Raw genomic sequence first — 22,181 nt, 5'->3', positions numbered from 1 at the left:
GTTTCTGTCTTATTACTGCACATAATTGGCTATGGATGGCGAAGACATCGATTAACTGCTGAGACCTGTAATAGTAGATACTATGCTTAGGGCATGGGCTATATCCGACTTGTCATAGTAGACATATTGGTAAAGTTGAGACTGAGGGTACCTGTCTGAACTGCCTTGAAAGAAACTGCATCTTCCCTGACTTATTCTTCTTCAGAAGTTTCTACAGAATTCACGTAACGGTATCTACCGTTGGTTGGCCGGTAGTTGATTTCGACTAATGGTACTGTTTCAACAGATACCCCTGAATCAGCGCCACTTTCATCACTGTCCATGGCACCGTTAACTTGTGTGTCAAGTGGAGAGTCAGTTATACGATCTTCCCATATGATAAAGGGAGAGGTTGTGATCATCTCAAAGTCTGCCTTGATGTAACTCATTGGCTGATACGGGTCACTGAAGGGCTCGCATGTCAGATGGTCATCATTGTCATGTCTTTTGTAAAACGTTAATATATCGCCGATCAAAGTTGCTCCCCAGGGACAAAGTCTTTGGACGCCGCCGCGGGCAATGATTGGTGGTATAATTTCGCGTACTACATCTTCCAGTAAATCCAGATGAAGATTAGGGTGCTCAATATCCCGTTCGCCCGCAACTATATGGAAAGTTAAACGGGAATGCACATATGTCACGGTGACGATGTCAATAGGCACACTGTAGGTTTGGGAGACTCTCATGACTGAGATACTGTAGCCTTGTTCAGTTGGAAACCAGTTCTGAAGCCGATATTCCCACCATCCCTGTAGTAGCCTTTGTCTGTCGTCTGTGGACGTGTTATTTTCGGGTTCCATTTCTTGTGACGTTCAGTAGGACACTGGTTGGGCTCGGTAGTACGGTATCTTCAGTAATTCAGCCGGTGTACAAATGTCCAACAAATGGCGCTCGGAGTCTCTTTAAATGGTTTGATGTGATGCAAGTACAGACTAAGGTGCGGACCCTTCCGATGATATGGAAGGCATTGATCGGCACCTAACTAACTTATCTGGTCTTGAGCACTGCATCGGTAACTTCCATCCAGCTATGTCGAACGGTAGACGTCCAGATACAATGAACAACTCTGCAGAAATGTAAGGCAGAATCTAAACATCCTATTCGGACAAGGAAACACCTGAGATGCGATCTCTCACCGCTTATGATGCATCAGTCTATGCTCCTCCATTACAGGCATCTACAAAATTCTGACATTGTTTCTTATAAATATACATGGAAGAAAAGGTTTTTTGCGGTTATGATGCGATTAAAAGTCAGAGTGATTTCAGATAGAGAATAATAATCGTCCGAATTGACCCAACCACAGTCAAAGATGAAGCCATTCCCGACTTCCTACTGGCCAATCAGAACGCTCATAGCTAGTATCCCACGAGAGCATCCTCCCGTCGGACCCACTTTCCCTAGAAATCAACTGCAGACAGCCGAAATCAGTGTCAAGTCTGCCGGGTTCTCGCATCATACGCCGTAGCTCAGAGAAGTCATTATAAGCAGCACGGTTTTGTTTTCGGCTCGCAACAAGGGAAGAAGAAGGACACAGCTCCTTATGTTTCGTTCATATAGTACATACTTCAAAGTCGTCGAATCTCAGAATGCCGTCCGATTACTAATCTGAAAGCAAACCGAGGTCCTAGGCCAGTTATGATTAGAAAATGTAGAAGCCATCCCCAACGTCTGTGCTAGATGAGCAGACAATGGCGGGCATTTTGGAACTAGAAACCTTGACAACGATGTGGCGTTGATGTTCCAAAAAAGAAAACCGTCAAAAGATTTTTTTTTTTTTTTTTTTTTCGTTTCGACGCCAACACTTTCCCAACGGTTGAAGCTACTCCAACTCTTTATTTTATTCATTTCCAGAATCATGAACGTCCTTTCCGTGCGAGCTTGAAGTTACACACACACTCATTCATTTGTTCATTCATTCATTAATTCTATGGTTCTTTCTTTCTGGTCAACATCAATTGCACATAACCAACCACCACCGCCTGTTGTAGGGTTTAGCCAAATAATGCTGTCCGCAGAGTTTACTCCTTTGTCGGACCGAGTGTACCTACGCCATGGCAGAGAGAAATCCAAGTCATGCGGGAAGGACGAGCCAACCACAATCATCATTTTTGGCTGGGGTGACGGTATGCCGAAGCATGTCTCAAAATATGCCGATGGCTTCCACGATCTGTACCCGTCCGCTCGGATTCTTCTCGTACTGTCAAGCGCCTTACAGGCTCTGAACCAACCTCTTGAAGCTAGAATACAAGACATGATGCCTGTTATTGACACTGTTTTCCCTACTCCAAGGGGGGAGGGCAGCAATGAAGAGCGAATTCTCCTGCATTCGATGTCAAATACCGGCGGTATATTCTTGGCTGCTACCATAACGGCCTACCAAAAACGCCATGGCGCGGACAAAAGACTACCCCATGAGCTTCTTATTTGCGATTCAACACCCGGCGGACTTTCTATCTTCACTCAAGCCGGCCGCTGGTCGCGGGCTATGGCTGTGGGCACATCCAAATTCTTTCCATGGCCTTGTATGGTCACGCAGGCGTTGTGGTTTGCTATCCTCTGGATTCACTCCGGGCTGGGGTGGTTGCGTGGGCTGGAACCTTCTGGGGTTTGGGCTGATCGGGTAATGAATAATGAGTCGGTCACAACGCGAGAGTCCAGTCGGCTGTACCTGTATTCCAAGGAAGACGAGATTATAGGATTCGAGGACCTTGAAGAGAATGTTGCTCAAGTTAGGACCCTAGGCTATCGGGCGGTTGACCTCGAGGTCTTCGAGGGCTCACCACATGTTGGCCATATGAGGCTCCATCCACAGCAGTACTGGGGAAAACTCTCGGAGTGCTGGAAAGCGGCCATAGTTCGAAAATAATATTGCGATTCGCCACCATTAATGGGTCTTAGAAGAGGCAGCCTTTCATTCGTTTATAGACAAAGACGATTAATAGTGTTTTCGAGGGGGAGGAGGGCATCTGTGGAATAATAGAACTGTTGCTTGACCGAGATAGGTAGTATGTCGCCCAAGTCTTTCAAATTAAATAATGAGTTAAATAAATTCAGACAGGTTTTCACTGTACCGTTCTTCAATGATGGTTTGCTAGTTTGTTCACTATCTATTTTCTCGTAATGTTTCGTGTGCTGGAGTGAGATAAGCAAATAGAACATGTTGTTATGATTAACCCACTTCATGGATCGGAGTTATATTATTGTCAATTAGGTATCATCGATACTAGCTGAATTACCTAATGATCGCAAAATACATCGAGCCTTTGTAGACGTCAACATTAGCTGACAATATCAAGAGTATCGAGAAAGATACAAGCAACAAGGCCATCGGCGCGACGATGAATGGGAAACGCCAAGTGAACCGATCAGCCAGTCGGCTACTCAATTAACTAGAAACAGCTCCGCAGAAGTATGGTGGAATCGTCAGTAACTGCGCATCCTGCGATTCGAAGCTCAACTTTTTGATGATTGTAGGCATTGTGTAGGAAAATGCCGCATTAGGGGCGGCGTTGATCATACCCATTAGCGCCCCTAGGAGGATCTTCCAGTCTAGCATTGTATTGAGCAGCAATGACCAGGAGAATCTATCTTCTTCTCCGGTGCTGGGCCAATTGCCGCTCTGTCGGCAGCGAAGATCGAGATATTGCTTCTCTTCTGCTATGAGTCAGCGGACTTTTCCGGGACTATCTGGTAGCAGAAGCGTAAGGAACAGGCTGAATGCGGATGGGACAATACCCTCCAATATAAAGATCCATCGCCAGCTTGCAATCCCGCGAAGCCTTGAACAGCACCCATACATGTCATCACGATGCCCAAAGTGAGGACCTGAGCTGCAAGCCGAAAGCTTGGACGTGTTTTCTTGAGCATTACGTTCGATAGAATCTCTGGGCCGAATCAATACATATTAGCAATTGAGGTGGTCCGCAGTAATATCAAATCCAAACTTACCGAAGATAATATAAGGAACGAAGAATAGACTGCTCGCAATGTTGTACTGGTTCCCAACAAGGTTCAAGTCCCTACCCATCCCCTTAATTTTTGCATTACTCAGATTCGAACGGCCAACGTGCGAGAAAAGGTAAAGCAATCCGAGAACAGGGATAACATGTCGGTCAATCTTTGCATTTTGTCAAATAAATACTGGAGGTTAACTGGAAATTATATCATATTCACCTTTCTGATAACCTGCTTGCCTCGTTTTCCTTCATACGCACGTAGGATTGCGGCCTCTTCGTCCGAGAAGCCTGTATAGACAATAGATTCAAGATGCGCGACATCAGCACCTACTTTTCCTGCCTTTGCAAAGTCCTGTTCCATTGCCATCCAAAGTACTTATTCCACTTTGAAATCAACGATAGCGGTATACACTTTGAAGCTCGCAGCTAAATCACCGCGAATAATGAATATGTCCTCAAAAATGCACAAGAGGAGATAGTTCGCTCTGCATCTATCTCAGGCATATCGTCCAGCATGGCAAGAATATGGGTCTTGGATCTGGATACCCACGGGGTATGTCCGCTTCGGATAACATCCGACGAGGGCTTTCTGGAGAAGCCAGTTGCCTAACCCATCCGTAAGATACCGGGACACGGTCTGGGCATGAAGGAGACCAAATGTTACCCCTTTTGGTAGTCTTTGAATCACTAATTCGTCAACATATTATGTTCTTTCCTCGATAGGTCAGTCGCAGAGATATACTGTATGTGATGATCCTGTCGGAAGTGTACTTGTTTGGCCTTTGGCAGACGCAGGATCTAAATCCACTACCCCAACTCTTATGACATTGGTGAAGGCAATCTTGTTTATCATAGAAATGTATTGCGTGCCCCATATAACTTCTAAGCCCACCTCAAATATACGGGTCGAGGTATAAGTCGCGACCAACAACCGCTCGATTAGAGATGTCAAGGTCTATGTGCGCTTATCTGTCCACCAAATGCCATGGGGAAAGTGACAGAAAGCATGTCACTTCCCCGAACAGGAAAATCACTGTGTCCAATCCATCCGAGGCAGACTGCAGCTATTTAAATTCTTTCAATCATACCGGGTGGGTCTGGATTGGTAGTAATAAGTAGCCTGCCTGATCATTCGGAAGATCATTAGTTCAAGTAGTCATTGCCGATGTCTCGCATTACGGTCGAGAATCAAGATTTTATGGGAATATGATCACCAGAAACCACGTAGGAGATATATTGCCGAGCTTAGCCAAAGCTGAGCTACGGTCTTTCTGTGTTACTTTGAGAAACGCAAACAGCAATACTTCGTTGAATACCAGAATATACCAGGACTCAATATGCCAAGACCACATTTCCAGTCCTCCAACGGCGGCGTCAATTCATCTCCTACAAGTTTGGTGATTCCTGTTGCATTATCTGTAACATCTATATCTTGTTCGCCAACCCATATCCGCTTGTAGATCCTGAATACCTTGTTTCTTTGTCGATTTCACGGTCTGGCAGGGTTATAAAAGAAAGCATTTTTCTGAGGTTCTATATTTGCGTGAGAATCGTTCTTCTTAACTTTTATTCGACTCAACCCATGCTTCATTTAGAAATCGAGTAGCAATAGCCGGAAACACGCTATAAAAATTAAAGTAGTGCATTGCTGAACAAATATGCCAAGAGTAACCCCCGAACATATTCCGGGTTTATAACTAAGTAGTAGAAAGAGGATACACCAGTATCACAATCTCACCAAGTACTTCGCATTCCTCTAATAATAGAACATTGAGCCGGTATATGCTTCAGGCTCACGCCCCAACAAAAGCAAAATATGTATCCGGTCGCACTTGACCCCAAAATCAACCCGAATATGGAGAGATCAGTTCCCAAGCAGACACCCACTTCTCCTCGTCGTCAAGCTCCACCATAATCATAACCTCAATCTTCTTCTCCTCTTCCTCACCCATTGCAAAATTACAAATTAGTCGTGCAGCAAGCTTCTTGTTGTCGTAAGCGAAAAATAGCAAGGAACTATTGATTTTCCTGCAGTTTTGGCGGAAGAAAGTAATTTTCTCGACGGCGCGCTCAAAGTCCGTTCGGTCACTGCCAGCTTCCAAGCGCACATAGTTGGGGTTGAAAACTTCTTCACAGAATGAACGAGCTTCATTTGGGTTTCCGGTAAATATTCTATCCCAGATAGATTTGAATTGCTCGGGCGTCATTTCGACTATTGGCAGCTCGTAGGAGAGATGGATAAGGTGTTGATATTATGGTTTCATATTATCTGTTCTGGCGCCGAGTGGTTTGGTGTAGCTCTGGCGGAGCAAGAGCAAGAACAATTGCACTGTATGTTGGTTGGGCTCGCTGACCATCCCACGATTTATAAGCTGCTTCTAACAGGCTGAAGGATTATCAAATATGATAAATGGTGTATAGTAGGGTCTTTTGAAGGCCAATCAACTATCATCATAATTTTAAGGCGTCCCGTCACGCCTCGCGCGAAACGACCGCCGCGGGATTTCTCGGAATCTAACAAGCACAGTAGACACACAGCTTGCGCGTAGCCGTGTGAGCAATTAACCAATCTACAGATGTAGATACGCGGTCAGACCACCCTCAAATCTTATATTGAGTACGGTAGTAAATTTATCCTTTTACGCTTAGTTATCCAAGTTGCCCAAAATTTCTACAGAGTATCACAATGCCCCCACCAGAATATGTTTTCTCACGGGACTATCTTGACAACAATGGGTACGTGCAAACCTTCTCTATATAAGATGGCTATATTATAAGGGATGGGGACAGTATCAACCTAGGACACTAATTCGCGACGGAGCTATTCGGATACCTCCTGCACCCAGACATACCTCTCCAGAACGCGAATCTCAAAAATGCAGACATCGCTGCAGGAACCGGGTAGGTTTTTATTTTGCGACTATCAGTATTAGTTGGTGAGTATACTGAAGTCTGATTGTAGAATCGTTACCGATTCAAGTCGTCGTCTAGTGTTCGTGCTATCAGATGAGGAGATCGAGATCATTCTCAGCAAACTGTTTGAACTCGTAGGTATGATCATTTATGCGTGAAATCCTGCTCTTGACCAGAGAGACTGATATCCCATGGTTATAGAGCCTGGTGATGACCTTCAATGGGGAGAGGTGGATATCCACACCCTTCGCATCGATAAGATCAACGGTGAATGCAGCACCGCCGCTCTTGAGGGGATAGTGCGGATTACTTGCTCCGCAGACCCCAGGCTGGTGCCTCACTGGGTTCCTGAGCTTCCGCGGTTATTTGAGAGTGTTTGGCTCGAGAATGCCAAGAAAGATACTCGTGTAGGACCCAGGCTCATAACTTTCATGTTTCATGAGTGCATGTTAATGGTACACGATATGATTGCCCGGAAGACAAGGACTGAAGCAGTAGGACGGCTTTTGAAGGAGATTCTCCCGGAGGTTCCGAAGTAGACATACAATGGGGCATCTCATGTGTGGATCAGGCAGACTGTTATTGGCAGGAAGCCTGAATAATTGTGACAGTAAACTTGGTTTCTTTGGCGGCCAGAGTGACTATATAGTAGGTTAAACTAGTGGTTAGGTTAAGGAATCATTGGAGGACCTGGCGTATTACTGTGTCATGACAAATTAGGTAACAATATGACACCAATAGAACGATGAAGTCTAAGTAATGAAAGGAGTACTTCGCAATCAGGGATTACGATCTAGATGCGAAAGAATACTCTTTCGAAGCATACACCCTTCGGGCCAACTTCAACAGCATGATGTGCCGCCGTAAAAAGCGGGATTAATCTTGGCCGTGCGAAGAGCACGCTTCCATAGGTCCCATGCTGGTTCTAGAAGCTTCGTATTCATGTTTGTTGTGCGTGATCAATGTGACTTCAAAGACTTGACAAGATGTCATGCTGCGCCAGAGTGCGGTATCACCGACAGGCATACCAAATGCGGAATGCAGATCAGTGATTCTTCCAACCACGTCGCAGGAGACGGTCAGAGTGTTCAGGGCGTGCACGGACCGAATCGGGTTCTTGGGTGTGTGATATGAGCCGCTTAGCAGGGTCGCAAATTTCCTACCCTTTACTTAGCATATTTCGGCATATGATGCAGTTTAAACGAGGTGGAGCACGAACGAGGCAGACTTTAGGAATGAATCTCAGCGATGTGCTTTCTCGAATTGGAGAGTGGCTTTGGTTCACATCCAGAGGTTTCCAGCGGTACTGATTCCATGTCAAGGACATTACTTCCTGTTTGGGTTTGTTGACCGTTTACAAAACAAATGGAGGACTGCATGAAAAGGTAGCTATAAAATCTGCACCTTGCCATAATGCTCTCTGGGACTCTGGCTCATAGCAAATCACTCCGCAGTCTCCTCCCCAATACTATTTTGATATGGGTTCGTCGAAGCAGGGCATTGAGGCCCTTGGCTCTATTATCGCTAATCTATCGAAGTCTCTCGCCAATCAGCTAGAGGCATTGAACCAGCCAGAACCATCATTCGCGATCGATTCTCCAGCATCTTTGCCTCTTAAGTGTAGGGATCCAAGGCCCTAGGCTGAAGCTCTTGGAAACGCTGGAAACCCTTCACCACCTTATTGTCGGCCCGAGTGACTTCTGGTTTCAGCAAAGCATGTTTGTAAGTATACAGAACAGCAAGCACCTTTGTCCTTCAGGATACTCCAAACATACTAACGCAGATTAGCTTAACCATGCACTCCTCGCCTTCGATGTGTTCAACAACTTCAACTTCTGGGACTCCCTCTCAATGGCTCAGCCAGCTAGGCCGACATTGCAAAGTCAACCAACTTGCCCGAGCAAATTGTGCGACGATTCCTCAGATTAGCATTCAAAATCTTCGTTCTTGCAGAGGAAGCGCCTGGCTCTGATCGGGTGGTGCACACGGCGGCTTCAGCGCACATTGTACGTTCCCCGTTCGTTAAGTCATATCTCGAACATAATATGGAAGATGTCCGACCGGCTGCTACTGTTGGAGTAGATGCTTTAAAGAAGTGGTTTATTGGTCAATCCGAGCCTCCCGAGGATGTTGCAGCCTGCGCAATCGCACTGGCGACATATGATGGCCATCAGATAGGTAGAGATCTGTGGTATCTTCTCGATGACTCTGAGCGACCTGGTCAGCCACAAGGGTTCCGAGCGAAGCGCTTTGCAGAGGCGATGCAGGGGCTTCGAATGACGAGTGGAGTTATGACTGAGTCTGTCTTGAAGCAGTTCGACTGGGGTAGCTTGGACGAGGCAACCGTTGTTGATGTGAGTTTTCCCCGTCCCGCTATTATTACGTGGATAATGTCAGAAGCTTCATACTAAAGCAAACCAGCTTGGAGGATCAGCTGGGCATATCAGCGTTATTCTTGCTGAAGATTATCCGAAACTCAATATTGTTGTGCAGGACCTCGCCTCGGTGCAGTCTGCCTTCGACGAAAACATCAATTCCACTCCATATGCCTCGCGCATCAAGTTCCAAGCCCATGACTTCTTCGAACCGCAGGCTCTCCCTGCAGACGTGTTTCTGCTCAAGTCAGTCCTGCATGATTGTCCGACAAATATGTGTCGCAGGTTGTTCGTAATTTGCTAGGCGTCCTAAAGCCAGGAAACCATTTGGTGGTTTTTGACTTCGTCTTGCCGGAGGACTATGACGAGGAAACAGGCGCGAAGCCTCCATTCCCAGTAAGGAAGTTGGTTGCATCGATGGACATGCAGATGTTTGTTGGCTGCAACTCCGAGGAGCGGAAGGTGAAGGACTGGAGCGATGTTACTAAGCGAGCCGACAGCCGGTTTGAACTGAAAGAGGTTCATGTACCTCGAGGATCGCCTTTGGGACTCCTTGACTTTGTGTTTCAGGGGTAGTTTGTATTAGGGCGGTCAATATGAAACCGTTTGGTTGAAGAAGAGATTCGTTTGTCCGGTTTGTGGACTGTGCGAATAGAACCCAACGCTTTGTTCGTTGAACTTCAAGACCAAAGAGCAAGTCTCAAAACAAAGCCTAGTCAAGGTTTATTTATCCACCTGGGCTGGGGGCGTATAGTAATCACCAAAAGGGTCATACGCTCATCTTCTATTTTGGGATATACCAAGGAAACCAAGCTTCGACCAGATAGAGGTGTGATTGGCTCGTGGCCCGGATCTGACCGGCAAAATGGGACGCCTGAAATCAGCCCGAGGAGGCTTAAGCGCCAGCTCCTGCAGCTACGCCTTGATAACAAGATTACCACCTGACGTTGCGCATATATTCTATTCTGTATCCAGATATACAGTCTTTCCAGGAGGTAGATCGGGCGGACTGCGGGAAGTGGCTATGCGGAGAAGGCCCTGCCCCAGCTTCTTTCTTCAACCCGCACAGCACTTAAATAGGAGAACACCATTTGCAACCACAATGACCTCAAAAAGAAAATATACCTGGACCTTCGCCACGCCGTCCGCATCAAAAGCGGCACCCGAGAGTGCGAGCAAGAAGACCCATTGGGTGAGAGATGAAAGTCAATCTGGGCAAGTCAAGGGCTTTCGGAATCCATGGGAGAGTTCTCGCGACTTCACCTTCCCGGAAATATTCAAATCTATGATGCGGTATGCACTCGTCATTTGGTAACAGAATTGACCGTCTGATAAAGCTCTGCAGACACAAGTTTCTCTCGGGGAACAGCCAGAAGCCGGACACCACTCTATCGACCGTACCTGTAACAAAGCCAACATTTCTCCCAGCTGCCACATGCCCTGACTTGCTGCGTGCAACATGGCTAGGCCACGCCTGCTATTTCATCGAATTCCCTACTGGTTTACGCGTTCTCTTCGATCCCGTGTTTGAAGAACGTTGTTCGCCGTTTTCGTGGATGGGACACAAACGATTTACGCCTACACCGTGCGATATATCTGACATTCCGATCATCGATTGTGTAGGTCTTGACACCCACGTTCTGTTTGCAATAATGCCTGACATATAGGTCGTGAAGGTTGTGATTAGCCACTCCCACTACGACCATCTTTCGTACCCGACAGTTCTTGAAATTCAGAAACATCACCCATCAGTCAAATTCTGCGTACCTAAGGGCCTTAAAAGGTGGTTTGAGGACTGTGGCATAGATAATGTCATTGAGCTAGATTGGTGGGAGAATGTCAATCTCGAGTTGGCCGCCACGACCAAGGATAACACTTCAGACTCCACTTCAATCCCACCACCCAACTATATCTCAGCTACAGCAACAGTCTCCTGTCTCCCCTGCCAACATACATCCGCGCGTACTCCCTTCGACAAAGCAACAACATTATGGGCCGCCTGGTCCGTTTTCTCCGGCGGGAAGTCGGTCTACTTCGCAGGTGACACAGGCTATCGCGTTGTTCCACACCTCCCGAAGGACGTTGATGACTGGGGCCCGGAATACGCCGATCTACCAGTCTGTCCGGCATTCAAGGAGATCGGAGAGTTCGTTGGACCGTTTGATCTTGGACTCATTCCGATCGGAGCGTATAGACCACGACATGTCCTGAGTACTGTTCATTCAAACCCGTACGATTCTGTAGAAATATTTAAAGATACAAGGTGTAAGAAGGCTATTGCGATTCATTGGGGGACATGGGCTGTTGCGGAGGAGGATGTAATGGAACCGCCACGACTGTTGAAGGATGCGCTGGTTAAGAGCGGTCTACCAGAACAAGGAGTGTTTGATGTGTGTGGCATTGGTGAGAGTAGGGAGTTTTGAGATGAGATTATCCGGAGTGGCGTTGTACTTTTTGATTGCACCGTATGGGCCTTATACACATATGTTAGCTGCTTGATTATGAGATTAAGAAGAAATGGAAGACTGAGTCTAATTTTGTGGTCACACGATTTAGGCAAGTGCTACACGCAAATACTGGGATATATCATAATTAGCTTGTCGACCGTATAATATGGTACAATATAGGGTAATTCTTTGTATATAGGTTTTTTAATTGGCGTTTGTACCACTAATATTCATCCTTGAAGAGCATAGTATAAGGATGCGTCCAGTCTTCGGACCGGAGATCTGTAGTACAATTCATTTCCTTTAACTATTTTTGTATGCTATTTGGTTTATCCTCGTTCCCTTCGCAAGTAAATGTTGCCTGTTCTCGCACGTAAGAAACTTCAAGATGCCCTTACCAACTCATTACTGTAGCAAAGCTGAACAGCGGAAGCAGCGGCCCTACTTGCTGATGAATAAATTGAGTAAGTATACATTCCTAAACTTCCTATCCGAGGCTTAGGCCGCCCTTTCTAAGAGCCCGCCGTGCCACCCTGGCCGACGGAAGGGAACGACATTGCATTCCATCGCACTCGACGCAAATGCCTGGCAGGATCCTTGATGGCATCCCGCCCATGGAGCCACTTAGGTTGTCCAGTATGACAATTGACTGTTCGGGAAAGTCCGTCCCTGTCAGGTGTAGCATGGACTGAGGAATTTTTGCCAGCTGATTCAACGCAACCTTCAGCTCCTCATATGCTGCCGCAGCCCTGGGGTTCATGGGCTCTATCAGGTCTTCCCGGAACCTCACTACCAGCGAATTATCCATCTTGTCTAATCCAAGGATGTTCCCCATTATGTGCTGTTGGTCAGGCTGTTTAGAAAATTCTGGAGGAATCTTGATTTTGAACTCCGGTTCCAATAGAGCTTTCTGTACAGCCGGGGACAGGTGATGCGCAAGCTTGGCAATCGTCATGAGGGACAAGGTACCCCCACCGTAGCGATCGGGCTGCAGAACTTGAAGCGCAAAGTATTTCGGGGGTGCGCTCTCGTAGCTACAGTCAGTGTGCCATTGGAACTCTTGCATGGTTTCTGATCGTGCTAGGGGAACTCGTGTCTCCAGGCCAGCAGAGCTGGGGCGAACATCCCAGAACCAGCCTCGGGAAGCGCTGTGGCGTGTAGGATGCCCATGCCTGTAATGAGCGCATAGGTTAAGTATTATGCGCTCCAGATATTGGCTATCGTCATCGGGAAACTGGAGGCGTATCTTCAGAATGCCGCTAGTTCGGAGATGATGGTGGATATCCCCAACGTGGGAACGTCGCTGGGAGTCGAGCATCTCACGAGCCGTCACGGAAGGTATGCCTGGCGTGACTTTGGCCGCGAATTCACGACATAGCGGACGATGTTCGGGAAGATGTCGCGTGGTGCCACACCTTCTAGCTCTCAAACTATCCAGTGCAACTTCGATCCTTCTCATTGGGGCCAATTTCAGCTTCGTACGACACGAGAAGAGTCAGAGAATGGATAGAGGATAGATAGAGGATGGATAGAGGATGGATAGAGGATGGATAGAGGATGGATAGAGGATGGTTAAAGGATGGTTAGATGATGGTTAGATGATGGTTAGAGGATGGTTAGAGGATGATTAGAGGATGGTCAAAGAAGGGTCAGAGGAGAGTTGATTATAGCGGACAAGAACGTATCGTGATATAGCTCGCCTGGTATGAATCGATGTCAGTCGGTAGGAACTAAATCGCAAAGCCTGCTCAAGATAATGTCTGCGCTATGATATTGTACCTCGAAATGTGTGACTGTAAATAATGCTGAAAGGGAAGGCTCGCGTTACATTATAGAAGAAGCAACTTCGGGAGCCAGGGTCTGGCTGAGTGGCTCAAACACCTTGCAGCTGACATCTGAATACACTTCACACTCGTTATGTAAGTGATGTTGGGAAGCAATATGTAGAGCAATTATGTGTGTCCGATCGCAGTCAATAAGGAAAGGGTTGAGGCATCTGTCTGCCTCCGACCACGTCGCGAGACCCTAGCGTTATTTAGTAGCAAGTCAGATCACTGTACGTCTTAACACCCATTGCTTGATCCGGAGACTAAATGAGTGTTACCTTGCACAGGTGGTGGCAGAATGATCAGTGAATTGAGGGCCTGGTGCCTCTCCTAAATAATCCGCTTGCTTCTACTCCAGCGATCTTTCATCTTATTGTTCTTTACTTTTTGGATTAACATGGCCAGGAAGTAAAGTGTAAATAGATCATCTAAACCAGATGGTGATAGAACCACACGATGGTGACAGGGACTATGAGACCAGGCCAAAATGACGGAGAGGCTTGGCGCCAGGAAAGTACATGAACGACCCAGATACTCCGGGGACCTCTGTTACATAGGTCAGCACTCTGGAGGGGAATAGATGTAGGTATATGCTTTAGTAGGACATGATGCTGCATAATGGCATTTTAAGTAACAATGTGACCAATGGTAGTGCAACCACCCTATCAATATCAACCTCTCTCAGGGCAATGCCTGAGACGAGGTACAGACGATGGCAGCGAGATGAACCAGACACATGTGGCTTCCTATTGTGCAGTTGTCATGATTTTCGGTACAATCGAGCTTCTACCATGTACAATAGCTCCTAAGTTTACTTAGAGTAGCTTCGGTTGAACGCTGGGAAATTCCGTGTGCAGATATAGAACCAAATTGAACCTCTGTTTGTTAAACTCCTGTATTTATGTAATATTCATTGCAATGTCTGTCTTACTTCTATCTCGCGCTCCTATTTCCGACTGAACACGAGTCGTTCACTTCTTCCCCGGAGCACTGAAATGTAAGCTCATATGCATATTTTCTGCTACAAACTCTCTCAGATGCTCTGCTGTTGTGCCATTTGAACACGGTATGCAATATCTAAGAATATATGGCTATCACAGTTGCGCCTCTGTAAAGACTCCCTCGTTGCTATGGTGAACTATTACTATGGAATTAGCAGCAATGGGGCTACGAGAGATTATGATTTTGTTGATGGAAATATGGTACTTACGCGAACAGCTTAACATGGTGTTATTTAGCTTTACCCTTGAGACCGAACAAGAAGGGCCAGATCAAAGTATTTTATTCATTAGAACCCATTTTCCCTTGCATCATCTGCAGCCGGACTTTTAGCAGCGGTAACGCTTAGTATCTTCGCCATCCGACTTCTAATGAGGCGCGAGAATTGGGTCATAGCAAAAGTCCCTCGGCCGCAACTACGACCGGATTATTATAAGGATCAAGATGGATAGGTTACACAGGGTTCACTACATCCGTCTCACCAGTAACCAACCAGACTCAACCTCATCGGCGCGGTATTCTCGGCTCTTTCCGCTGCGATAATCGTCTATGCACCTGGAATCAGCCTATCCCTGGCTGGATTTACAATCAGCTTCATGATGGAGGTCACAATAACAATAGTGGCACTGAGAATTCAGTCTTATGTCAGTCTTGAACAGGGCAGAAACAGCATGCAGCGTATTTTCTTATTCACAACGACTACTCCAACAGAGCGAGAAGACCAGGCGAACATGACCTTACCTGAGGCATGGCCATAAGAGGGACGACTAGAAGTCTCCGATCTGGTTGTTTACCATGCCACACATCTGCCCCCTGTTTTAAAGGGAGTAAGCTTTTCTATTGCCCCTGGTACTCGTGTTGAAGTAATCGGTCGCACAGGAACAGGCAGATCATCTCTTGCACTAGCACTCTTTCGCTTCCTTGAAGCAACCGACGGTCAGATATCAATCGACGGCGTGGATATCTCACGCATACCACTCAATCAGCTCCGTAAGCGACTGGCTATCATTCCGCAACATCCAGTCCTCTTCCGAGGGACCGTTCGACCCAACCTCGATCGACTGAACGAGTACGATGACCCCATCCTCCTAGAAGCCCTCCAAGCAGCCGGTTGGCGACAAAACCATATTTTCACTCCTGATCCCATTTCCCCAAGAGACACATCACCCCCAGACGAAGCCACCTCTCTTCTCCAATCCCCAACTTGCCCCCAACACCACTATCCCAACCCATCGCCTACCGCGGCGAAAACCTCTCCCACGGCCAAAAGCAACTCCTCCTTTTGCCCGGATCATCATGCGAAGACCTACTATCCTAGTTATGGATGAAGTCAACTCCGCTGTGGACAAGGCTACAGATGACATGGTGCAGCAGAATCTGCGGGCTGCGCTGGCGGAGTGTCAAACTACGTTCTTGGTTATTGCGCATCGTTTGAAGACTATTACCGATTCTGATCAGATCCTTGTCATAGATGATGGGAGGATTGTGGAGGCTGGCGCCCCGAGGCGGTTGTTATTGAGGAAGGGGGGTTGATTTGCCAGGATGGGGGAGAAGGATCCGGATCGGAAGGCCATAAGGGATGTTGTTTGGGGGGCTTAGGGGGTGGTTGAGGACATTGACATATGATAGTAGCTGGTTTTTTGCTAGTAGCTACAGGAAGAGGCTTTATTGGCGTTAAATGTGTCGAGTTTGGGTGCCTTGTGGCTGTCGACATATATTTTATGCATCAGGAGGCAATGATGCCCCGTTCCACTCGGTTGCTTTATTAAACAAATCTTTTTTCAAGGTTCCAGCCACACTTTAATCTTCATTGCCTAAATTCCACAAGGTATAATCAATTACTACATGCATGAAAATAAAGGGGGTTCGCCGAGGGGGATGGCTGACAGATAACAAACGATGAGGCGTCTGGCTCAGCCTTACCCGCTCAGTCCGCCCGAGGCCTTAAGAAGATGATTTCCCACTGCGACTGCAAAGCTCCGAGATATGACAGGTTTAATTAACTGGTATGGCTCATAGTCTCGAATGATGTGAGTAACTCTATTCTCTAAGTATGTCACAAGTATATTTCCATATCCAATCTAAATTTAACCAGAATTTCCTTGAAACTCCTAACTCGAATACCGCGCTAAGCAAGCCCGGATCAATTCCGACCGTCAGCTTGTGCTCTATGGAGACTCGTCTGAGACTCCGACTTTCCCGAATTTCTCAGAACATCATGGCCATGGTCTTCGTCTCCTATCTTAGACCAAATTGTATCTGTGCCCTTCAGCCACGGCCCCATAGGATGTAAGCGCAATGCATCAGACTGCCCCGAGCGATGTGGTTGCTCCGAGCCCTCGTATGATGGTTCGCTGGGCTTTGAGCCAAAGCCGAGAGCTTGCTTCACACTACGCGGCAGTCCTGATTCGATGATGAGTTTTGACAGGCAGGGTACACTGAGGATAAAGAAACCGCAGGTCATTTCTCCACAGGCCCAAAATAATAGTGGTCCGATGAGATACATGGTATCTGTTGTGTTGGCGAAGGCGACGGTGTGGGAGAGGCGGAAGCATGCGGCGACGGAGGCGCTGGTAGAGGATGATGTTAGTTGGATTTCATTGTCAGGTAATGAATCTGGAAAACGCACAGTATACCGACGCCAAAAATGATTGAGACTCCGATTCTTTTTTGCCAATTCATTCGGAGACGCCAGATGATTCGCTGTGGGAGAAAGAACATGGTGATATCTGAGGCGACCTGGACGCTGGCAGAGGTGAGCATCACGTCCGGAAGAGAGTAGCATTTACTTGGAAGATAGAACTTCCAGATAGCTTCGTGGGGCCTGCATTGCATGTTTAATAATAGGATGCACAGCACACCCCATACACATTGCAGTGTTATCACGGAGACACATCCCCACCAGAAGGCGTTCCTTGTGCGGTTGAGAGGGACGAAAATTCTGCACCAATCTAGTAGGATTGCAGTCTTGATGAGAGGCAGGACGGTCGAGTAACAGCATCCGTAAATGAGAATAAGCTGGCAAATCAATGGTCAATTGCAATACTGTTTGCCTGCAGGCGGGTCAACGTACATAAAGAGGCCTTATGAGGTCTTTGTTGTGTAGATTCCACATATGAACGTAATACCCTGGGGTGTAGATCAAGGCATACCCTGCGTAAGCTGTACCCCAATAGGCGCCCTAGATGGGACATTGTGTTAAGTACAAGCAAGTAAGGGAACCAGTGTCAAGCAATACATATGCACCAATCATCAGCACTATTCGAAAAGGGAATTTAGGTTAGTGTCGCTCCTTCAGTGAGCAATGGAAGATGAAGGGTGTTAGAGCATCACTCACCTTCCTCGATACCAACCCTTCTATCCAACCATAATTGAGCAAAGATTCGCAAGAGAAAGCATATTGTGAGTACCACGGTACAGAAAGTCGTTACCACCCAAGCCAGCGTATTGCTATTCGGTGGGTTATCAAAATTTGCGGTAACACCGGACGGAGCTGCCAGAGCTGGCTCATCGAGGAGACTCGCCAGTGCTTCTGGTGACATCTCGTGCGAGACAGGTTGTCAACAATGGCACAACTCCAGAGATGTTCGAAAACAGAAATAAAACTTAATGGTTGTGGGGTGTCGAGGCTTCAAATGTCACTGCGCATATATCCACGTGTGAACTGTTTGATCGTCACCGTGATAGGCCCAATTTTTGCGATTATGGACCGCTCAGGGGGTGCCGCAACTTGGTGCCTGCTACTAATGCGAGGCTCACATACACCATTCGCATGGGCCGTGGACTGATTTTGACGATGCCCTAGGTCGGGATGGTCGCGCTTAGCGCACTTGGTAACTACATCATTTTAGGGCGATATAGGATGCATGCTGTATACTGTATGAAGGCTGGAGGATTCGGAGTACGTTACATTTTCATAAACGAGTAGTCTAGCCCAGATGCATTGCTCAGAGCTTGAATAAGATACTCAATGTTGCGTACCAGCTGGTCGTGTGAATGACCTGGTCTGTTGATCACGGCCTCTCAGTTTGCGGCACACGACGTCCTGTGGAGATGAAAGGATCACAGCATGTCGCTTTCTGGAATAGTGACAGGAACGGCGTGACACTGAACCTAATAGAGTAGGTGCTTTGGGACATCAGGATAAGCGATGGGCTCGCCTTGCACCGGAACCCTGCCGCTGTGGAGCCGACTAAACTGCGACTAAAGCATAGGCAACTACGATAAACAGTCCGCTGTCGTTGGCAAGACGCTAGCATACCGGAAACGGGCCGTCGAGACCACAGACTCGCAGTAATAGTTTGACAGGTCCCGGTCCCAGGTGGCTTGGATCGTTTGTGACAGCCTCGTTATTGACTGCGCAAGCCGTCCGAAACGACCCTGCTGAACCCCGACCTTCGCTGACTGGAAGGAGTGATGGCTGCATTGGCCCCTTGCTCCTGTCATATCTGTTCTGTTTTTCTATTACGTGTAGATTAGCTTGACCAAGACATTACCGATACCGATATTCCTCCGCCAGTCTGTGGCTTCGTCGAAAGTCTCCTTGTTCTATCCTAGTTAAACTCCCACGCCGTTGGGCCGTCTCCACTTTCCTTGCAGCATGTCATTCCATAAATGCCCTCGGTCCCCGCCGGGTTCCCAGTCTTGTGCTACAGTTTATTCCTACCACCCCAACGAAGTCATGACCCTTAGTGAGTCTTGAGATATCACACCCCAACTCCATGGCTAACAGCATGATTGGCTCAGACACCACAGCACAGCCTCCCGTTCGGGATGAGTACCCACCGCGTGCGGACTTGCGCCGCATGATGAACCAAAGCCCTCTCCCGACTCTGCCCCTTGATCTGATCGATCCGTCGTCCATGGTTGGTGACGAGGCAACAATCCGAGCATGCGGCGTGTTAAAAACTTTGAATAATGCATTGGCCACTGGCAATATCGAAGCCTTGGAAGGTTGCTTCTATGCAGACCAAGCATACTGGAAGGATCAACTGGCTCTGACATGGCACTTGCGCACATTCAGCGCCCCTCGTACTATTGCTGCAAGTTTGTTGGAGACAGCAAATCTAAGGAATGTTTTCGGTGGTGTTAAGGTTGACGGAGCTGCCGTGTTTCTTCCGGCTACACCGGTTCTGGTAGGAGCCTATCTGATTCACTTATTTGCGACAAGCACTGACCATGTACTTCCTCGTTCAGCAATTCATCGATTGTCCGCTCGTCTTTAAAACACAATCGCCTTCGGGTCTCTGTCGTGGTAAGATGTTGCTACTGCCCGTTGTAAATGATGAGCAAAGGATCGCCTGGAAGATCTGGATCTTGAGCACTAGACTCGAGAGCTTGGATGTGCAACCGGAGAATGAAAACCTACTACAGATCCCCAGGAGTAAACTGGATGCATCAATGGATTTCGAAACGGATGTTTTTATCATCGGCGCAGGAAATGCGTAAGACTCGGTTCCTGGCAGCTTTCTGATTATTGGCTAAACATATTTAGCGGCGTCGCTCTCTCCGCACGTCTCAAGGCTCTGGGAGTTGAGAGTGTTATAGTCGACCGCAACCCTTGCCCTGGTGACAATTGGGCCCTTCGATATGACTGCATGCAGTTCCACATCCCCACAGCATTCTGTGAGCTTCCGTATATGTGTCAGTCATCTCTGATCTCTTCGCCTTACTTGATCTATATACAAGAGCAATGCGTTAACCCAAGCAGGCTATGACAAAGAGCTTCAGACTCCTCACCTGCTTACGCGCCAGGACTTGGCTTCACAAGTCCGTCGTTATGTGGAGACATTTCAATTGAATACTATCCACTCCGTCAAAGTCCTGTCGACGGCGTATGATGAGGTGGCTCAAACGTGGCATGTTACTTTCGCGTCACCTGCAGGCCAGCGCAAGGCCACTTCGAAGCACCTCGTCATGGCAACGGGATTTGGCTCTCAAAAGCCTAACATGCCACAAATCGCAGAGCCTCAACTGTACAAGGGCATCAGTGTTCACTCGGCCGACTACAAGAATGCCAAGCTACTGCGAGAGCAGGGAGCAAAGGTATGTCTGTTTCCGAAATCTTCAAAAGAATCCCGAGCGACGCTAACCGTACAAGTCTGTAATGGTCATTGGCTCTGCAAATACAGCATTCGATGTCCTTGTCGACTGCCACAAAGCGGGCCTTGATGCGACAATGGTCGTTAGGTCCCCTACTTATATTGTGCCGCTCGAGTATGTCTGTGATAAGAACAGTCTCGGTGCGTATGATGGTGGCGTTGATGCGGCCGATAAACTTATACTATCGCTGCCTGCAGTCGTGGATGGACAGCTAGCCCGTGGTTTGTTTGCCATGCTCGCTGCGAACGAACCGCAGCGATACGCTGCACTTGAAGCAGCTGGCTTCCCCGTCCTAGATAGTCGAAACCCAGACTGCGCATTGATGCATAATCTGCTCGAGCGTGCCGGCGGACATTATGTCGATGTTGGCGGCACAAAACTGATCGAGGAGAGAAGGGTTAACGTAAAAGCGGGGGTCGAACCTGTGGCTTATACGAAATCAGGTCTTCGGTTCTCCGACGGTAGCTGTGTGGATGCGGAAGCTATTGTTTGGTGTACTGGTTTCTCCGATTCCAACATTGTAACAACAGCCACGGAGATTCTTGGTGGGGAACCGAGCACCAATGAGTCGGCAGGTGAAGGTGAGCGTAATGGGAGCGGGAAACGAATCCTCGGACCTCGAGACATTGCCTCGCGCTTGGATGCGACCTGGGGTCTTGATGATGAGGGAGAAATCCGTGGCATGTGGAAGCGACACTTGAATATTGACAACATCTGGACTATGGGAGGTTACACGCAGCAGCACCGATGGCATTCGCGCACTCTCGCGCTGCAGATCAAAGCAGCCTTGGAAGGACTTCTTCCACCAGCTTATCGGCATACCGCTGCAGCGAGAAGTGCCATTGCCAAAGCCTCGCTATGATTTCAGTCTATGTTCGGCTTTACGGTATACTAGGTGCCTGACGCAAAGGTCTTCAGTAACCATCACAAGATAGTTTATACGATGATGATTCCTATTTCCTCTATTCACACTGTGCCTAATCCACGCCTGAGCTTCTGGTATTCATTGGCTAGATGTCCCACATGATCCAGTATTCCGATATCATAACTCGCCACTAACGCGGTAATGTCAAATTAAAGTGTATGCAAGCACTTACAGTAACGCACCGCTTGATCCACCCAGCTAATCTTCACTGGTAGCTGTTGGTACATTCTCTTCTCCGACCAATCACGGACGAAGCTGGGCCCCGAATTGCTCGAGCATACTTAGTAGCGCGATCCACCTTTTGCTCCCCCCTTGCAGGACAATATTCATGACCATCAGCGACATGGCGAGAACCAACGCCGTCCAACGCCTCCAGGATCATACATAGCCTGAATGCACTTCTTCCTTCGTATTCTTCATTGTTGTGAACCCCCTCTTCTTCTTTATCCACATAATCCTTTCCTTCCCTCTCATCCTCATTCTGCTTTCATCTCCTTTCCATCTGCTCCAGAAAATTCGCCCAAAATCTGGGCTTCACCTTTCTCTGCGATCACTCCTGATCCTGCGGGTGCTCTGCCATGTAATCCAGCTCACGC

At 47.7% G+C, this 22,181-nt stretch overlaps 10 protein-coding genes across 10 annotated transcripts; 5 read left to right on the top strand and 5 right to left on the bottom strand.

Moving 5' to 3' along the window:
• Positions 1 to 191: 191 nt before the first annotated feature.
• Positions 192 to 725, bottom strand: BO83DRAFT_320878 (uncharacterized protein; the record flags this gene model as incomplete). Its single annotated transcript, XM_025527829.1, has 1 exon — positions 192 to 725. One exon carries the CDS (start codon positions 723 to 725, stop codon positions 192 to 194), a length of 534 nt encoding a protein of 177 aa, XP_025384556.1.
• Positions 726 to 2,044: 1,319 nt separating this feature from the next.
• Positions 2,045 to 2,908, top strand: BO83DRAFT_453250 (TMEM53 family protein; the record flags this gene model as incomplete). Its single annotated transcript, XM_025536897.1, has 1 exon — positions 2,045 to 2,908. One exon carries the CDS (start codon positions 2,045 to 2,047, stop codon positions 2,906 to 2,908), a length of 864 nt encoding a protein of 287 aa, XP_025384555.1.
• Positions 2,909 to 3,427: 519 nt separating this feature from the next.
• On the bottom strand, positions 3,428 to 4,359 carry BO83DRAFT_430498 (uncharacterized protein; the record flags this gene model as incomplete). Its single annotated transcript, XM_025535525.1, has 3 exons — positions 3,428 to 3,696; positions 3,991 to 4,159; positions 4,216 to 4,359. 3 exons carry the CDS (start codon positions 4,357 to 4,359, stop codon positions 3,428 to 3,430), a joined length of 582 nt encoding a protein of 193 aa, XP_025384554.1.
• Positions 4,360 to 5,586: 1,227 nt separating this feature from the next.
• On the bottom strand, positions 5,587 to 6,275 carry BO83DRAFT_381435 (uncharacterized protein). The gene has a single exon (XM_025531987.1). It carries the CDS (start codon positions 6,203 to 6,205, stop codon positions 5,843 to 5,845), a length of 363 nt encoding a protein of 120 aa, XP_025384553.1. The 5' UTR covers positions 6,206 to 6,275; the 3' UTR covers positions 5,587 to 5,842.
• Positions 6,276 to 6,684: 409 nt separating this feature from the next.
• Positions 6,685 to 7,613, top strand: BO83DRAFT_440313 (uncharacterized protein; the record flags this gene model as incomplete). Its single annotated transcript, XM_025536247.1, has 3 exons — positions 6,685 to 6,734; positions 6,961 to 7,049; positions 7,113 to 7,613. 3 exons carry the CDS (start codon positions 6,685 to 6,687, stop codon positions 7,448 to 7,450), a joined length of 477 nt encoding a protein of 158 aa, XP_025384552.1. The 3' UTR covers positions 7,451 to 7,613.
• Positions 7,614 to 8,389: 776 nt separating this feature from the next.
• On the top strand, positions 8,390 to 9,862 carry BO83DRAFT_401959 (S-adenosyl-L-methionine-dependent methyltransferase; the record flags this gene model as incomplete). Its single annotated transcript, XM_025533500.1, has 5 exons — positions 8,390 to 8,448; positions 8,531 to 8,633; positions 8,780 to 9,265; positions 9,333 to 9,536; positions 9,572 to 9,862. The coding sequence occupies 5 exons, from the start codon at positions 8,390 to 8,392 to the stop codon at positions 9,860 to 9,862; spliced, it is 1,143 nt and encodes a 380-aa protein (XP_025384551.1).
• Positions 9,863 to 10,388: 526 nt separating this feature from the next.
• BO83DRAFT_430494 (dioxygenase) lies at positions 10,389 to 11,709 on the top strand (the record flags this gene model as incomplete). Its single annotated transcript, XM_025535524.1, has 3 exons — positions 10,389 to 10,579; positions 10,632 to 10,905; positions 10,954 to 11,709. 3 exons carry the CDS (start codon positions 10,389 to 10,391, stop codon positions 11,707 to 11,709), a joined length of 1,221 nt encoding a protein of 406 aa, XP_025384550.1.
• A 358-nt stretch (positions 11,710 to 12,067) lies between these two features.
• Positions 12,068 to 13,192, bottom strand: BO83DRAFT_453244 (uncharacterized protein; the record flags this gene model as incomplete). The annotated part of the gene is made up of 2 exons (XM_025536896.1): positions 12,068 to 12,356; positions 12,455 to 13,192. 2 exons carry the CDS (start codon positions 13,190 to 13,192, stop codon positions 12,246 to 12,248), a joined length of 849 nt encoding a protein of 282 aa, XP_025384549.1. The 3' UTR covers positions 12,068 to 12,245.
• Positions 13,193 to 16,578: 3,386 nt separating this feature from the next.
• Positions 16,579 to 18,538, bottom strand: BO83DRAFT_368040 (uncharacterized protein). The gene is made up of 5 exons (XM_025529798.1): positions 17,896 to 18,538; positions 17,797 to 17,816; positions 17,632 to 17,739; positions 17,188 to 17,576; positions 16,579 to 17,128 (listed from the first exon to the last, which is right to left on the bottom strand). Exons 1-5 carry the CDS (start codon positions 18,098 to 18,100, stop codon positions 16,702 to 16,704), a joined length of 1,149 nt encoding a protein of 382 aa, XP_025384548.1. The 5' UTR covers positions 18,101 to 18,538; the 3' UTR covers positions 16,579 to 16,701.
• A 753-nt stretch (positions 18,539 to 19,291) lies between these two features.
• On the top strand, positions 19,292 to 21,522 carry BO83DRAFT_320984 (monooxygenase; the record flags this gene model as incomplete). Its single annotated transcript, XM_025527833.1, has 5 exons — positions 19,292 to 19,693; positions 19,755 to 20,002; positions 20,053 to 20,201; positions 20,269 to 20,603; positions 20,659 to 21,522. 5 exons carry the CDS (start codon positions 19,292 to 19,294, stop codon positions 21,520 to 21,522), a joined length of 1,998 nt encoding a protein of 665 aa, XP_025384547.1.
• Positions 21,523 to 22,181: the final 659 nt, after the last annotated feature.

This window comes from Aspergillus eucalypticola (genome assembly GCF_003184535.1).
Source record: "Aspergillus eucalypticola CBS 122712 chromosome Unknown BO83scaffold_27, whole genome shotgun sequence".
Taxonomy (NCBI): Eukaryota; Fungi; Ascomycota; class Eurotiomycetes; order Eurotiales; family Aspergillaceae; genus Aspergillus; species Aspergillus eucalypticola.
The sequence above is the reverse complement of the archived record's forward strand: the minus strand, read 5'-3'. Positions and strand labels throughout refer to the sequence as shown.